The 18737-nt window shown below is 39.8% G+C and overlaps 1 protein-coding gene across 2 annotated transcripts; it reads left to right on the forward strand.

Annotated features, from left to right (window-relative positions):
• The first annotated feature begins 308 nt into the window (after positions 1 to 308).
• On the forward strand, positions 309 to 18737 carry LOC113152196 (guanine nucleotide-binding protein subunit beta-4). Of its 2 annotated transcripts, XM_026345290.1 has the most exons (11): positions 309 to 438; positions 5168 to 5280; positions 11071 to 11259; positions 11653 to 11691; positions 12011 to 12117; positions 14339 to 14402; positions 15937 to 16099; positions 17029 to 17095; positions 17399 to 17600; positions 17994 to 18210; positions 18398 to 18526. In XM_026345290.1, exons 3-11 carry the CDS (start codon positions 11203 to 11205, stop codon positions 18502 to 18504), a joined length of 1023 nt encoding a protein of 340 aa, XP_026201075.1. In that variant the 5' UTR covers positions 309 to 438; positions 5168 to 5280; positions 11071 to 11202; the 3' UTR covers positions 18505 to 18526. The 2 variants fall into 2 exon arrangements, with proteins under 2 accessions (XP_026201075.1, XP_026201076.1); XM_026345291.1 differs by lacking the exon at positions 309 to 438 and having other exon boundaries at positions 5049 to 5280; positions 18398 to 18737.

The following is an 18737-nucleotide window of genomic DNA, read 5'->3' on the forward strand; positions in this document are numbered from 1 at the left end:
ACACAGTTTTTTCAATTTTTCTTAAAATAGTAGTCAGGCACTCATGGGAACAATGACACGAATCCTCCTGACTGACTGGTATGGAATCCCTTCCTAGCATGCCTTGTGTTAGTGTAATGGAATTTCACGTTTGTCATATGTAGGATCATTTCTGTAATTTGCTTAGTACTTATACAGCATACTCTGTCCCTTTAATAGAAATACTACTCTGTCTCCCATCCTCCGTTCCACCATATGCTCACCCTCCCACTCGGCACCTCTCATACTCCAGCTCTGCCTCTCTCTCTCTCCATTTACTGCTCCTCCTAGCAGCATCTACACTCACAGCTGAAAGGAAGAACTGAAACCACAGCGTTGTGTACGACTCATAATCCATGCCATTTAGGACGTATGCAGAAAACGCCCACTTCCTCTGCTACTCATCTGCACTGGAAAAAGGTAGAAAAGCTCACATTATTTCTCTAAATGTTTCTCTAATTTGTTCTGTGTTTCCTCTGGATTCTCTCATCTGTGATGTGCTACAGCGGGAAGATCACTACTGTCTGGGTAAAAATGAAATGAAACTCTGTATGTGTCGGTAAAAGCATAAAGAAACAAACTGCAGCTGTTTGACGTAGTTTACCATGGCCACAGGTGACTGTGGTATATTAGGGAGCAGGTTAACCTAATCAGAACTTCTAGAATCAGGGGCTGTGTTTGGATTTGAGGCAACAAGGGGGTAAAACATCTGTTCTGAACCTGTGGTGCACCAAAATGTCAAGTAAAAAATAACTGCACTCATCATAATAAATTAATCATTCTCTGCTATCTTAGCGTTGCAGCTGCAAAGGGAGGCATTTGAAAAGGGTGGCATTAGCAAATCATGGTTGTTCCTCACTTCCTTTAATTTTTTCCCCCCCTATATGTGACTGGTGTGATTCACTTCTCAGGAAACTCATGAGCATGTTAGTTCATGCTTTGTGTTGGTTGTTGCACCCTTGATTTACAGAAGTGTCTGGGATTCCCCTGGACTAAAACACTCTCACTTCTTCTCTTTGCACATTTCCTCTGCAGCTTCTCCCCTGAAACAAAAGTTAAGCTTCAGACCTTCTCATCCTGGAGTTTTTTGGCTTTGTTTACGTTTTACACATTACAGGTGTTTTTATAGAGGACAGCTTTAAATGCAGATGTTTTCGACAGGAATCACTTTTGACACTGTGTTTCGAAAGCCATAGTTTTTCTGGATCTAATATGGTCTTTCCCTTCTAAGTTTTGACGCTGTGAACCAACAGAGTTTCCAGTTCTAATTTCATGTGGTAGTAAATCAGACGAAGGTAGCAATGTGATAATTATGACAGTAATTCTGTCCGTATGTCCTTCCTCTACTCCAAAATGCGCACCATGCACGTTCTCTACTGCATGTGCGTCCTGTCCTGCTGTGTTAATTTGGATAGCAACAGTACTTGGCCTTTGCCATCAGCAAACGCTGGCTCCACAATCAGTGTCTTGTTTGTCGATAAGTGTGATTCCAACACAACATGAGAGGCATTATCACAGAAACGACGAGGGCTCTTCACCAACCTGCTGCTGTGACAGTCTCTCATGGGCCAACAATAGCACCGAGATTAGACAAGAACCTGACACAGGGACAGGATAAACTGCTTGGAGTTACACTCTGGACTGAAACAAGATGTGATCACCAACCTGTGTATAAATGATACATGGCAAAGGATATGTTGGTTATAGCTGAAGTTACCCATTCTAGTACAATTTAGCGATTTTCTTGTGTGACACGTAGACTGTACCCAAAATGTCTTCACATCCAGACACATAAGCACATCCTTCGCAAAAATGACTATGTCTATTGGCAAACAGCAAAATAATATGTAGAATTTCCCAATCTGGAAATCATCAGCAGCATTTGAGACAAGATGGATAATTTCAACTGGGCCAGCCAAGCTCTAGCTGTGCCAGTCAGCAAGTAAAACCCTGAAACTGTCAACATGTATTTTCCTCATCACAGAGAGAGAGAGAGAAGTGGGAGCGAGCTGAGCAAGGCACGCATATTTTAAGTCACTTTGCACTGTTCAAGAAGGCCCTTTTTCAATAATCCATTATGCATAGCAGCTCTGGCTCTCCCTGGTATTTCTCCTACCTTCTTGACGTCAGTTGCCATTTGTGAGGGTTACCCTGGCAACAGCCAGCCTCCCCGGGAGATATCTGGCGGATAAGACGGCCCTGATAAAGCCTTTTAAGGTTCTACTTTTGCTCCACCTTTTAATTGCCTTTGATACAGTGGAAGTCTAACATGAGGTCGTTGGGGCGCGTAGCCACATGTGGTCAAAAAAAGGGGAAAGTGCAGATAAAAATATGTATTGAGAGGCTGCTTTAAATCGATGCCTCATTATCTCCAATTGATTTGATCACCCACATACTTGGCTAGGTTTTGAGTAGTGAACTGTACATGACAGATCTTTTTTTGGCCATGTTTCTTCCTGCTCTTCTGTTACAATAAAGACATGTATTGCATTTTTACAATGAGACACTGTACTGATAACATTACATAAAGATGACACAGTATCCTGCTGTAATGCTTCTTAACAATATGTGTGTGTAATTATATTATAAAATATTAAAGATCACATAATATTCATGTTATAAATGTAAGCCATTTGGGTATGAAAAGATGCATGCAAACTCTGTGTATAGTAGTTATTGTGGAATATCAAATGGAATATTAAATCAAAGGTCATGTAATTTTGCATCTATGCAAAATATCAAATTGCAAACAGCAGGATGAAGAAAACCTGTTGTTAGTTTGAAAAGGGTTTTCATACAGCATAGCTCCTGTTATTCCTCCTTAGCCCTATAACCACCCTCACATTCAAATGATTTCCCTCAGCTGCCTGACAGTTAGTTGTGCACAATCCACGTTGAATTTGCATCAATGCAAAAATGTCTCATTCAAAAGCAACAATACAGATACTGTATGTGATACCTGTTCCAGGATCCAGGAGGCTATTTATAGCTTCTCCAACATGTGTCTTTCTTTTTTTCAGACACCAGGCTATTGATGTGCTATTTTTACAGTGTCAATTTGCTCCCTCCCTCCTCTTTGGTTGCCAAGCAATGGGCTGAGGGACCTGATTGGCTAAAGATGCACTTTTAGACATCCTGATTCTCAGCTGGCTAATGAATTCTGCCTTTTTGCTCACTAGAGGTGGAGTGCAAACACCTTCTGTTTTTTTTTAATATATAAAGCTCTGTGTTACAAATATTAGAGAGATAAACTGGTTACTAAAACATGACCAGAGTTGCACTGCAGTTGCATGATTACTATCTACCTTGAGTAATCATTTGTACATTTGTTGAGCAACTTCAAACATGACATGACAAAAAAGCTTGGGCTGACCCAGGATTATGTCATCTTCAAACAAGCTGGGGCAAAAACCTGTTAGTGTATCCTGAGTGTATCATTCAATGTAACAGTACAACCATTCAGATGTCACGATTACTGTGAAGCTGTACAGACTATTAGTTCTGATGTAGTGGCAGATTTATGGTTATGATTTGGCTTGTGTCATCCAAATTGCCTACAGTGTATTCTGTGATTGTAACCACTGTGTTTACTGTGTTGGTAAAACTGCAGCTAATTTTAAAAACTCCATATCTACGAATATATGAATATGAACTCCTGTTGTAATAACCAGCTAATGAATTATCATTTCATCTTAACCTATTTGTAATCTCAGCTTCACAAATGATAGACCAACCACATAATACAGTATGTCTCTGCTATCATGATAATCCTAATCCTCATTATGTGTTTAGGGGGAAATTGGTTGGACACGCCTAAACTACTGCTGTGTGTGTGAATTCAATTAGACTTAATCTGACCACATGCCACTCCGAAAGGAAACCAAGGGCTGGGCAACTTTCATCTTCCCTCCATTGATTATGGCTCGTGCAGAGATATGGAAAAGCCTATCCCACTGCTCCCTTTCATTGGCCTCATTAAAAATTCATCCTGTCCTAATGGAGAAAGATCCTTTTCAATGAGCCCACTGCAGGCCAACTGTGGTGTGCCAGGGTGAGACTTGGCACATTTGTCTACCGGCACATTCTAAACCTGCAGATTTGAATTTGGATTTTAGGTGGTATGGAAATAGTAACTGTTCCATCTTATCTGCTCTGTAGTTACTGGATTTAAGCTTAGCATAGCAATAGAAAGAACAATCTCTAATTTCTAGTGTGTCCATGTCACTTATTTAGTCTTCAACATTTAAGGGAAAATGCTCATCTCAACTTGCTTAATGCTTAATCACTATCATACAACATGCAACATAAATGAATTACTGAAGTGTTTTTGCTTTACATGGATAGTTAAATATTGAAACTCAAGTCACTGCGTTGAACATTAATTGCATATTTTATGTGATTTTGCATGTAGCGCTCATGATGCTGAATTTGTCTGTATTCTCCACCCTTGCTGCATCCCCCCACACACACACACACTTTCTGACTCCTGTTTGTACAGTTATACTAAACCTATAGCTACATCACCTTAAATTAAAGTGAGTATTGCAGTCTATGAGTGAATGAACACATATTGGACTTTGCTTATCTCCTCATTTCATGTTGTAGTTACTTTTAATTGTACTTTACTCATTGTGTGGGCATTTAAACAAATCAAAAAGTGGACTTTTTCTTTAAATTGTCTTAGTAAACCTGAGGTGAACTCTATTTGGATCACTACTACTACAACAAGCTTTATCGCTCTAATATTTGTTTCCTGTGTCCCATTCTGTTCCTTTTTGTTGAGGGGGCTGACAGGCGGTACCATTTCTCCGGTGGGGGACGCAACCACTTTTAGATGTTTCGTTAAGCAGAATTAAAACATTTTTACCACCTACGCTGTAGTGCATATGTGAATACACATCGATTTAACAAAGGATGGATATTTTAAACGTTGATATATCTGTTATAATAGAAAATGTCGAGCTATCCACCGCCGCCACCTCCCCTCAGCGTAGGCTGTTGCCATGTTCCCACTTTCATGGGTGTGGTGATTAGCTTGGTGAAAATTTTTAGTCTAATCCAGGCTGAGTTGCTCGCTCGCTTCTGACCCTTTAAACCGATTAAACCGACTTAAAATTAACCCGTCTGCCTTTTGTGATTCCCCTCACAGCTGGGACCATGGTTGTTGTGTGAAAACGGATCTTTGTGACTCCGGTTGGAAGCACGGACAGAGCCAACAACAACAACAACAACACCAAAAAAAAACAAAGCAGCCCGTTTCAGGTGAGGACGTGTAGACTTGATATGTTGTTGGCTGTTACTCTTATTTCCTGCTTCGCTTACAGAGGGGGTCTGTTTGGTTTTTGAGTCCACGAGTTTGAAATGTTCCTGTTGCTTTTTAGCAGCATTATAGTTGCTGACATATTTGTTCCCAGGCTTCTGTCGCCTCAGTGCTGTATGTATGTATGTATGTATGTATGTGTGTGTGTATGTGTGTGTTTTTTTTTTTCTTCCTCTAAAACCAAACAGAAAATTCACCGCTTCTGTCCAATCGCGGCCTTTTTGCTGGCTGTCAAATGACTTCCAGGCGGAACTATGGGGGCTAAACCCTTCTACTAGTGCACACATCTTCATTTGTCCCCATCATATACGTCTGTTTTAGCGTGTGTGGCTGCACGACACCCTGCGTAGATGATTATTTCTTTCCTTTTCTCTATTAAATATACATGACAGTCCGCCTTCATCCGAGCGGCAACTGGTAGCGCGACTGCTCAAGCAATTTGTTGCTCGTGTCAGAAATTTCTCTCGACTGAGATCATTTCGTGAACATTTTTTTATTTTTTTTTTTATGGCATGTTAATGTCATCTACAGTCTCCGTGTCTCGATTTGATGTAGCTGAGTGTCTGCAACGAAGCAATATGTTGATGTTGGTACAAAATGTACAGGATGAGGTCTTTATAACAGGTAGTCATGTGTCTGCAGCATATTTGGGGCTGGTTTGTATTTTCCTACAGGTTTGATTAGTTTTTGTTTGGCTGATGGTTTTAAAATTAGAGGGTAGATCATACAGTGACTGGTTGGAAAACCAGTAACCAGTGTGTGATGCAAATATTAATTGATTTGCATGTTAAGCGGTTAACATTAGTCATTTGACAGGAAAATAACAATGACAATTGAGTAATTGCCTCAGTTTTTAGTCAAAAATGTACTAACAGTACTCAAAAAAAAAAAAAAAAAAAAAAACCCAAGCTGATTTCATTTGGGAATTTCATTGATCAAATCAAGACATTGAAGATGGTAACTTGAGTTCAGGAAAAAATCTTTGGTGTTTTACTTGAATATTTTATGTTTGGATGATAATGCTGACTTATACTTATTATACTATATCACCCAGCAGCAGTGTACTGCATCCCCCTGATCTTTTATTTCCAAACTCCTAGTTTTACAGCTGTTAACAGACCTCTATCAACCATTATGGTTAATTCTGTAACTGTCTTGTGTACAGTGTGTGAGGTTAAACAGTCATCACACATGTCTCTGTTAATGTAGTGTAAATAATAATTCAGACTTTACCTCCACTGTTATAATTCATGACACATTAAGGATATGGTATGGTGTGAATGTGTATCAGCTGAATACGAGGAAGTTCCCTCTTATCTTTCTGGAATTGTACCATTCCCCGGATGTTTGGAATAATCAGCGGTTCACCTGAGCAGGTTCGCACCTGGTGGAGCAACCCTGCTGAATCCAGGTTTCCCACATTGACTCGCAAATAAACTGGGTTTCGTACTCTTTTCAGGGCCTAGCCAGTACAGACGTACACACATGTAGTAATTTGTTATTTTATTTTAGTTTTTTACAACACTATACAACAAAACTAAGTAGGCTCCAGTGCAGTATCACTACAATGATTAATAATTGGTAATTATTTGTACCATCTTACAGTAACTGTATTATATTTAATTTAAAGTGTATGTCATGTGATTCCATGTATAAACATTTAATTAAAAATACAGCCCCTAAAATACAACCTCACTGCAATAAAAGTGAGTAACACCTGATTTCCAGTTAAGATTAATTGCATGAACCAGCACCACAGCATTGTTGGTGTTGGCCTGGGTTGTAATGCAACATGACTCCACAGGGTACGGAATTGCCTGAACAAGTTGGAAACAAGATTGTGAGATTTCGTAAAGATGAGAGAGGGTACAAGATCCTCAGTAGGCAACATGCGCTGAAACACGGTTTTCTCAGGGTGGTTAGGAAATAAAGGAACAGCCTACCAATAACAGAAGTTATAGTGGCTGTCCTCACTTGGTGACACTGTGGCACACACTATTTTTCAACATTACATAGAAAAGCAGATGGGTACGTTTTTCTGACTAGGCATAAATAATTTCTGTGGAAACTGGTGTTTCACTGACCGATCAGACCGTGTGAAGGACATTATATGAAGCCAGCCTTCACAGATGGCAGCCAAGAAGAAAAAAAGAGCTTGCAAATGCTAAAAAAGATTAAACTTTGCCAAATAATTTTAAAATAATCCTAACGAATATGGGCAGCACATTGTTTGATCCGATTAAATAAAATAAATTAATTTGTTTCTGATGGAGTTCAGTGTGTTTGGCGTTGACATGGCCCAGTCTACGACAGTTACTGCATAGAGGAAAACAATGAAACACAAAGGTGCATGTGCAGATGTAGGACTTTAAGAGTAAAATGTGCTGGAGAGGTGACATTTATAGATAGTATTATAAGCTCAAGTTTGTATACCAAAATACAGACTGACTGAAAAGAAATGATAAATCCTAATCTCAGGAAACTTGTCAGAAGAGGAATGAAAATCAAACACACAAATGAAAAAACCAAGACCTAACTTGAATTCAACACAACCCCTTTGAAATATTTTGAAGTGGTGAGTAGAGCAACAAAACGCCTCAGCAGGAATGACAGAACATCTCTTAATAGATTTCAGATTGCTCTCCGTGCCCTAGAGATTTCATCTGTCATTAAAAATAAAAGTGACATTTAAAAATGTATTTATATAAAGGAAGGGAATCTCATCCTAAAGAAAGACGTACTGACGTGTAGTGAAAGTAGGATGACATTTGTGTTCTTAAACTCGATTGATCGTTGATTTCACTTTTCTTGGGCTTATATTTTAGTGACACTGACTGTGGGTATATACAGCACATTTAAAATACACACAGTGGAATATATAGAAGTGCTGATCAGCCTGATTGTACCAATTCACCACCATGTACAGTTTTAGCAGAGTTCATACTGTATAAACCAGGGATTTTATTTTTGCAGTTACAATTTCTAAAGGTAATTCTCTCATTTTGTACTGTCACCACTGGTGCTCACAGAATTAATTTAAACCTGACATTACTTAATGTTGATTCCTTGACTTCCTGCTCATTTCATGTTGTTGGGCGCCTGTGGCTCTAGATGCAGCTGCACTGGCTGCACCTCCTGCTGCTCTGTTCACCACTGTTTGTGTGTGATTGAGGCAGATGTGTTTGGCTTTATTCTGTTACCCAGAAGGCCCCACTGATATATTTAGGTTGTGTACAAAATACATTGAGGACTGTTGTGATTTCATTCACGTTTGATCTCATGTGAATCATCTCCAGCTTTGACAAATTTAACCGAGAACTTCTCTTGAAGCACTGACTGTACATGACTGTAGTTCCTGCTGAACATGAACTGGCCCTGAATTACTGAATATAACCAAGCATCATTATAGAAACCTGAGACTATAGTGAGTTGCGACAATGGCTTTACAGTAAAGACACTAAACTATTACCTCCCTGCTTGTGTGTGGAATAAAAATGAAAGTGAAAGTATGCATGCAGAAGCCCGATACAAAATAAACAGTTTAAAATTTGTTTTTACATGTATCAGTAACATGGCTTCAAATTGGATGATGTAACAGCAGCTGATATCATATTGAGGAATGAATCAGCACAAACAAACAATACCGTATTTATTACATTATATTTATCACAAGAATGAAAAGAAATGATGAAAAATAGTCATCACTGTTTTCTCTATTATATGCCCTCACCTTCAAATCATTTTTTTCAGGTGGTTCAAAACTGGAAGATAACCAGTTTATCAAAAAAAGGTTGCATTGTGGCATAGTTTATTTATTTTTATTTTATTTAAATGCATGAAGTTTAGTGACAGTTACAGTATGTTACTGCAGGTAATGGTTAACTGATTATTATTGTTATAAATCACCACTCGTGAAATTGGCACTGATGTGCGGTGAAATCACAACTCTTCTTTTCTGTTCTTTTGATTGAACATTTTTGGCTAACCCATGTGCACTTGTAAATGTGACACATGCCCATGCACCTTTGTTTTCAACATACAAAGACTTTTATGATCCCAGTTACGTGGTAGTTTCTCTCCAGCTGCTGGGAGATTCAGACTGAACAGGCTGGTTGACGGGCTGGTTAACCTACTTGTGTCAGTTGGATAGAGCAGGAACAAGTGTAGCCTCCTATGGCCTGTGTCACAGACCCCACTGTGGTGGGTGCCAACACTATCTACTGTAGCTGGCAGCCACATACTAAACAATGGGCAGCTCCAGTGCACAGCTTTGCCTTTGTCACCCCTGATCCTATGGCCTGGCTGGCTGCATGACTTAAGTCAAACTAGGGGAAAGATACGCTAACCAAGTTTTACAACTGTAAAATGTTACAGGTAAATCTTATCATGGTCGTTTGGCTGTATTTTTTTTCCATGTGGTTCATAGAAGTACAATGAGTTACACAGTTTTGGTTTCTAAATGACTGGTGTACAGATGTGAGCAAAAGTTAATGTAGCTGTTTTACAAATCAGTGCCATGCCAGTTTCAATTCAAGCAAAGCCTCCTAGTGTGTCCCGTATTGTTTAGCAGTGTAGAAGGTCACATCAAGTATTTTGGTAGTCCACAGCTGCTGCGTGTGGATACAATAACAATAAAGATATTGTGATTTTGATATATTTTATAATCAAACCTATACTGGATCCAAGGCAGTCATAGAGCAGCACCACATCAGAGGCCCGCTGACGCTGAGAGCCTCTCTTCAGGGAGGATGCATCAGCCGGAGGAGAGAATGACGTCACTCCTGGGCAGCTGAAAGCTTTGCAACAGCCGCTCTCCCTGATGCCTTGTTACTGTCAAAGATCTCCTTGAATGAGACAGGAGCCCACGACGAGCAGCCTAAGGCATCCTCTCTTGCAATAGAAGAGAAGAGGCACAATGGCTGATGCCACATGAGCCATGAATCTACAAGAGTAGCTTTAGACCCAGATAAATTATGATGGCGTTTTCTTTTTTAAGTGGAACCAGTGGCTTTAAGGCCTTTGCAAAAATGACAAAGCATAGACATTAAGATGATTTGCTACTGAGAGGAAGGGCTGGACTTTGTCTAATTGTTGAATTATAGAAAATGAAACTGAAAATTTAATCTTGGAGGGTTAGACTTCTGGACAGCAGTCTGTAAAACGACCTAGAAAATGAAGGGGGGGTGCAGTCCAAACATTTCTGAGGAATCACTAAGTGCTTTGTGACCCATATTCGCACTCCCCAAGGTAAAGAAGTGCCAGCTTGCATGTACAAACACACACACATCCGCACGCATGTACAGACAGATGCTTAATCTGACAACCCAGACTCATTCAAATAAATCCTCACATGATGCAGCCACACCCAGATGAATGGAAAAAATGTTTTGTATTTTCTAATAACTCATCCAGAGCTTTACACACACACACACACACACACACACACGTTCAGGGGTCCTTGGGGCTGAGCAAACGCAGTACAAAAACGCAAAGGGTGACTGAGTCAGGAAAGGTCAGAGCCTGGCTCTGGCCACAGCCTTTTGAACCAGGCTGGGGGTGTTTGAAGAGCCAGGACACCCTCCAGACCCCCACCCAGCCCCACCCTTTGCACCACTCTCCTCTTTGGTCTGAACCAAAACAGGATACCTATGTTTGTATGATGGAACTATTCTTATCCTTTGCTCTTCTTTTGCCTCTTAAACTTATAGTATTTCTGTCTCTCTGTCTTGCAGGTGTCAGCTGGTAAAGCGTGTGTGCGTGTGAGAGTGTGTGGGTGAGTGTGAGTGTGTGCGTGCAGGCACGTGTGCTTTCCCAGCCCAGTCAGTATTTGAAGCGGAGTGTGGCCTGAACAAATCAGAGGGACAATGAGCGAGCTGGAACAGTTGCGGCAAGAAGCAGAGCAGCTACGCAATCAGATTCGGGTACAGCAACAGTGTGTGTGTGTGTGTGTTTGTTTATGTTAACAACATGTGTGGTGTACATATGTGAATGCAGCACACGTGTGCCACTGTCTGTTCAGCGCAAGCTGTGACTCACAGTTGAGACAGTGACGCACTTGGCATACAACTTGTCAATCAGCTGCCTCCATTCTCGTGCAGAAATTGGATTCCTGGAATCAATCTCTAAATGTTAGCTGCTGCTGTGTGACTATTCTGTGATTATTTATATTCAGTGTCTATTTCTAATAGTATTTAATTTTTTTTCTCATTCTGAATGCCTGTGCAATGATCACATGCTACATTAAGGGCTGAATAAATTGAAATTAGTTTCTGGTCAACATTATTATTATTATTAAGCTTCTTGTTTTGTTGCAGGATGCCAGGAAATCCTGCCATGATTCCACTCTGTCACAGGTAAGATGTTTCCTCTCTGCATAAAGGTCCTTTAGTGAATAATTAAAAATGGGTTTTGATTTTCTGCTGTACATATTTGCACAGCAACGTCATTTGTTTTTTCTCAAGAAGGAGTTTTTAAGACCCTTGAAGTTTCTCTAAATGGCCTTATCCATGTCAGCATTTACAAAAACCAACAGAAATATTTTGCAGATATTAGGCAGCAGTATAACCTTCACCGTTATGCTATTTATTCTATTCATTCAAATGCTGAGTGAATGAGTGATAAGTGTATAGGCCTTGAACGTCATCAGTGATGCTTCTTCCTGTGTTTTGCCAGATCACAGCTGGTCTGGACTCCGTGGGCCGGATACAGATGCGGACGCGACGCACTCTCAGGGGCCACCTGGCCAAGATCTATGCAATGCACTGGGGGAGCGACTCCAGGTAGTGTAGTTATTCTACAAACAACATCGTTATTAATTTCAAGCAGATTAAACAGATTTATTATTTGCTCCACCATTAAAGCCTTTGAATACTGCTGTTTTACACACAGAGACCTTGTAATGTTTTTTGTTTGTGCCATTTAGTGATTATGAATCTTTGGTACTTGGTGTGGGTTTGGTTCTTAGGTTTTTCATTCAGAAGAGTCTTTTTGTTTAAATCACTGAACAAAATTATATTTTTTCTCTGAGGCTCTTATTATTTACCTATGGTAGACCACAGTGGACAAGAGTCACTGAAAACACTTAAGTAGCAATAATAACAATTCTCATCTCAGTTCACCCCATTCTTTAGTAGTTAGTTCAGTACTTGGACTCACTACTGTAAATAACTTAATTCACAATATCTTGACTGTACAATCAAACACCACTTTAGGTACAGCAGCAGTAATAATAGTCATATCAATAGTTATATCACTGGAACCATAACTGAACTGATTTAAAGGTTCAAAACTGGTGTTTTATCACATCACTGTTTTTGCACAAGAAGGGTGCATTCAAGAGATTAAAAGTTATTCTAAATGGCCTAAAAATATTAAATACTAATGTAGCACAAATAGAAATGGAACCTTTTCCAAGGCAGATGCTTAGTTGTAAAGAGTTGTAAATATGTGTTATAGTCAGTTTGGTGATGCTTGGCCACCATATATAGTGACCAGTTTTGAACCCATGCAAGAAAATACATTTGTGGCAAACTTCTAATCACCGCCATAAGTGTAACGAATCTCTTTTGTGTTGTGTAATATGTCTGTGTCACTCTTAATCTTTCTCTCTGTCCATCTGTCTCCTAATGCTATGCACTGGGGCAGTGACGGCAGTCCCAGGTGTGGGGCTATACTACAACCAGTACCACCACTACCACTACTACTAGTGCTACTACACTTACTACTATTCTACTAATATGACTAATACCACCATAAATGACAGGCCCCACTGCCACTTCCACTACTACTGTACATCTTTGCTACCACTGTTTTACGCCCTCACTATGAGCACAGTAGTGATATTTGCTAGGCACAAGCAGGCAGCCTCCACTGCTTATTTAATATTTTCTTAAAGATGCAGTTTGTAAGATCTTAAATGTTAACATGATGATTAGAAATTAATCATTGAATAAAGTTTCTCTGTTGTCAGACTGCATCTGAGTCTGCACCCACTGAGTTATCCCAAAATTTAAACTTACAAACTGCCTTTTTAACTGTTTGCTGCAATTATGAGCACCAACAATTATCAGTCAAGACTGTGTGTTTAGTATGCATGTAGCAGACTAAACATTATCCGTAGAACACTTATAAAAAGATGTTATACCTAAATAAATAGAACATGTTTGCAGGTAAGATTTTGAAGATTTTAAGAAAACCTAGAGCACACACGTGTGTTCTGTCTAAGCAAATTAGTTTTCACTTTTTTCATCATTGAAACCTCTGTTTCAATTGCATTTATTTTTTATTACAAAACCTTAAAATTGGTATTGCCTCTAGTTGCTGATGGATAGCCTGGTAAATCCCACTTGTTCTCTAAGCGTATTGTGAATGTGTGGATGCGTGTGTTGAGCACCTTTTCTTGCCCCTGCAGGAGGCCACTGTTTTTTTGTTTGTTTTTTTTATACAGCCACTGACATTTGAGGTTGATGGCTCTCCTCTTGATTGTACTGTAGCACCAAACCATTTCCTGTCCCCAGAGAGATGGAAACACCCAGGCAGGATGGGAGGGAGGGGCTCCAGCTGTTTCTACATCTGCACGGGATTGAACTCTCACGATGTTCTCTTTGTTTCTACCTCATCATCTTTTTCGTTTTCTTTTTCCCCCCTTTCAGACCCCTTTTTGCTGCCCCACCTCAGAATTTTTCTAGTGCTCTCCCAGCCTCTTAGATTTCCACCTGAAAGTCGTGACTTTTACATAACTGGGGTAATGAATATTACATGTAGTGACACATTCAATGTGACTTCCCTGGATGAAGAGACTTCCACTAGGAGAGGGGGGAGAGAGAAAATGGTGGGAAATGCTTTGAATGCTTTTTGACAGATCACACTATAGTCACTAAGAGAGTACAGCACAGTAGTCTGTAAGGTGGCTGGCTTTCATTGCTTTTAATGAACCAGGTGTGTGAAACTTTTTTAATAAATGAACTTGCTCTTATGCTGCTCTCCTTAACTTGTTTCCAGGTTACTTGTTAGTGCCTCCCAAGATGGAAAGCTAATCATCTGGGACAGCTACACAACAAATAAGGTGAGATTATTTATAAAAATAAATAAATAAATAACCAGCATAATGAAAGTTGAGTCATGGCAACTGGATTCCCTTCTTGTTACTGCCATGACCCAACTTCCAAAAAACTTCACCTGGATGACTGAGAATCTTCACTGATAGCAGAATGTATATGTACAAGCACAGCTGTTTGTTGAAGCACCTTTAGCACCAATTACAGACTTAAGTCTTTTTGAGTATGATGCTACAAGTTTGGCACTCCATCAGGCTGGATATGGAGCATTGGTGTACAGCCATTTTCAAATCGGATCAGAGATGTTTAGTCACGTTCAAGTCTGGGCTCTGGCTGGGCCACTAAAGGACATTCCTAGAGTTGTCCCGTAGCCTCTCCTTTGTTATCTTGGCTGTGTGCTTAGGGTCACTGTCCTGTTAAAAGATGAACCGTTGCCCCACTCTGAGGTCCAGAGCAACAGCAGGGACAACAGCATGTCTCTGTGCATTGCTGCATTCATCTTTGCCTCGATCGTGACTAGTTTCCCAGTTCCTGTCACTGAAAGACATCCCCACAGCATGATGCTGCCACCACCAGGTTATACAGTAGGGATGGTATTGTCACGTGCCTTTTACTGAGTAGTGGTTTCCGTCTGGCCAGTGTACCATACAGGCCTGATTAGTGGAGTGCTGCAGAGATGGTTGTTCTTGTGTCAGGTTCTCCTCTCTCGACAGAAAAATGCTGGAGCTCTTTAAGAGTGATTTTGGTCACCTCCTTGACTAAGACCTTCGACTCTCCATTGCTCAGTTTGGCCAGGCGGCCCACTCTATAGGTTCCAAACTTCTTCCATTTTACAGATGATTGAGACCACAAACCAATCTCAGAGGTCTACAGACAATTCCATGCACTGTTATCTGTGGGACTTATGTATACAGGCATATGCCTTTATAATCATGTCCAATCAACTGAATTTACCACAGGTGGACTCCAATTAAGTTATAGAAACATCTCAAGGATGATCAGTGGAAGCAGGATGCACCAGAGCTCCATTTTGAGAGCCATGGCAAAGACTGTGAATACTTGACGTGATTTTATTCATTTGTTATTTTTAATATTATTTTTTTCAGCTTGAAATTATGGGGTATTTTTTGTAGAATTTGATAGAAAAATGAATTTGATAAATTATGAAATAAGACTGTAACATAACAAAATGTGGAAAAAGTTAAGCACTGTGAATAATTTCTGGATGCGCTGTAATTGATGGATTCTCTTGAATACAAAACTGTAGAAAATAGGATGCAAATAGGATGAATAATGATAATAATTATAACAATTTAGCAAGAAAAAAACATCACCACATCTGTACCATGGTACAGATTTATTGCCATGTTGACATCTTTTTCCACAATGCCAGGCAGACAACAAAGAAAGAAACATAATTTTGAATTAATATCATTACTCAATCCTATCCTCAGTATTTTTAATCATAAAGCTAATTTTACATTTTTAACAGTATCATCTTTATTGTAGTCTATTTAATTAAAAATGACTGACTTTTCTTAGATGCATGCCATTCCACTCCGTTCATCCTGGGTGATGACATGCGCCTATGCCCCCTCTGGGAACTATGTGGCCTGTGGAGGCCTGGACAACATCTGCTCCATATATAGCTTGAAGACCCGCGAGGGCAATGTGCGTGTAACCAGAGAGCTGCCAGGACACACAGGTAGGCAGAAGACCAGCCAAAGGATCATACAAATAATATCATAACACTTGCTATTTAATGTATTGCAGATTTTCTGTAATACATAAGCTAGGGGTCCACAAATTGATCAGTCAGCCAATTAGGATCAGACTGATCTTTAGCATTTTTAATTAATCATGTCTCAGAATTTTCTGAAGTTCTATAAATCGTAATAGTGGCCCCCTGACTTCTGCAAGTTTTCCTACACTTCTTGTCATCAATGGAACTCAAAGAAATATAACGCACAGCATGATCGTTCTTCACACCAGCAACATTAGTGAGGCTTTCAGGGACAATATGGATTATAAGTCTCTTTTTTTTTTTTAAGTACTTGAAATAATTTAAATATATTCAAGATTCAGAAAATGTTCTTTTAATTACGGTAATATACAGTAATTAATATTTATCTCTAATGTGATGCAAAAAGAGAAAAAGACAAAAACAATAAAACACATTTCATACATAATGCAAACATATTAGCATTACAAGTTGGCCTTTGTCCTCCATGTTCTCTAAAGATCATAGGACAGCTATATGTTTTGTCTGGTTTGTCTAGTACTGTATTTGTCAATACTCTTGAATTGAAGATCAGATCCCAATTTGCGACAAAGTAGGCAGAAAACCATGAAATTCTAAAAGGTTCACATAATTTTTCTTGCCACTGTATATGCATCAGCTTATTTACGGTGAATGTGAATGTGCTGGTGCACCTGCCTTAAGAGCTAATTTTACCTTAGTGTTTCAGTTTGCAGTTTTGTCTCAGATGGAAAGTATAACTTTCCTGAACTTACTGCTTATAGAAAGAGTAACATTTATTTCATAACTAGAAATGATGCGTTCTGCTCATTAGTATTGACGAGGCACTTAACAGCACTCTGCTTATCTGATGCTGAACTTCTGTTTATCTCCAGGATATTTATCCTGCTGTCGTTTCTTGGATGACAACCAGATACTGACAAGCTCCGGGGACACCACCTGGTGAGCAACACCTCTCTGTTCTTACAATTACATTTCTAATCATTTCATTCTTTTTTTAATTTCCATTTTACACAGAGTTCTACCTTTATAGTAAAAACTGTTTCACTTTAGGACTTTCTCTCCACTATTCTTTTGCACAAGTCAGAACCTTTGTTAATATAGCAGCTTTGTATGTATGTGTAATATATATATGTATAATATATGAAACATAATTAAGACAATACATTATGTATTGTGGTAGGTCTTTTAAAATCTTTTATACACTTTAATAATACATTCTTTATCATGGCTTCTTCCTCGCAGTGCATTGTGGGACATAGAGACGGGCCAGCAGGCTACCACCTTTACTGGCCACACAGGTGATGTGATGAGCTTGTCTCTTAGTCCAGACTTTAAGACCTTTGTGTCGGGAGCCTGCGATGCCACCTCCAAGCTGTGGGATATCCGTGATGGCATGTGCAGGCAATCCTTCACCGGCCATGTGTCTGACATCAACGCAGTCACCGTGAGTGCTAGATCTTTATTTACAAATACACTGGAGAAAGGAAGACTACACAGGCTTATTGGAGCGGGGGGCTGCAGACTCACAAATAAGTATAATTTGAGTCTCTAGAAAAAGGCAACAACAACTGTTGTATTTCTCCCAAAAAAGCTGTAGGATCAATTTTGATATAACTGATGAATTTGCAATTAGAAGTAAGTTTATACTGTAATACTTGTTGTAGGGAGTTGTTTTGGAGGTATTATAGAGGTTCTAATTTGACAGAAGCAATTTTCTACAAAAATAAGACAAACTTGCACAGTTAGTTGCGCAATGATCAGGTCATCATGAGCCTCTATCATGATGTATTGGTTTAACTTTACATACTTTTGCTTGATTAAATGTGTTTCTCTTTAGTTTTTCCCCAATGGAAATGCCTTTGGCACTGGCTCAGATGACGCCACCTGCAGACTGTTTGACCTGCGTGCCGACCAGGAGCTGATGATGTACAGCCACGACAACATCATCTGTGGCATTACCTCTGTGGCTTTCTCCAAGAGTGGCCGCCTGCTCCTGGCAGGCTATGATGACTTCAACTGTAACGTCTGGGACACTTTGAAAGGAGATCGTGCAGGTAAGTGAAGGTTTTCAGTTTTTTAGCTGATAGATGTCAGGATGCGTTTCTTGGTTTAAATAATTTTGCTTGTAAAATTCTGCATCTGCTTGTTACAAAGTTACAGTTAAAAAGCCTAAGACTTTGTAGTTATCACTGATTGAGATCAACTCAAACTCTCTTACTTTTCTTCCCCTGTGACCTGCAGGTGTGCTAGCGGGCCATGACAACAGAGTGAGCTGCTTGGGAGTGACAGAAGATGGCATGGCTGTTGCCACCGGCTCGTGGGACAGTTTCCTAAGGATCTGGAACTAAACAGACCACTTCCCTGTTGTACTCAATCACTGCCTGCCAACTTCTTCCCTGCAACCCCACCCTGCATATCCCAACTCATCTGCTGGGCTGGACCTGAGGGTGCACACTGTGTCAGCCAAAATCCTCTTAACTTCCCCCCAGTTCTCCACTCTCCACTGGCGACCTGCCCACCTGTGAGAAAGTAACTTTTTGACTCTTTATAACTTTCCAAGTGACGTTTTTTCATCCAGCTA

This window comes from Anabas testudineus, chromosome 4 (assembly GCF_900324465.2).
Source record: "Anabas testudineus chromosome 4, fAnaTes1.2, whole genome shotgun sequence".
In the NCBI taxonomy this organism is placed as follows: domain Eukaryota; kingdom Metazoa; phylum Chordata; class Actinopteri; order Anabantiformes; family Anabantidae; genus Anabas; species Anabas testudineus.

Coding starts and splice junctions, on each gene's coding strand:
- LOC113152196 (XM_026345290.1), top strand. CDS start 11,203: ATGAGCGAGCTGGAACAGTTGCGGCAAGAAGCAGAGCAGCTACGCAAT. Junction 12,118..14,338: donor CACTGGGGGAGCGACTCCAG/GTAGTGTAGTTA, acceptor ACTTGTTTCCAG/GTTACTTGTTAGTGCCTCCC. Junction 17,601..17,993: donor CTGACATCAACGCAGTCACC/GTGAGTGCTAGA, acceptor GTTTCTCTTTAG/TTTTTCCCCAATGGAAATGC.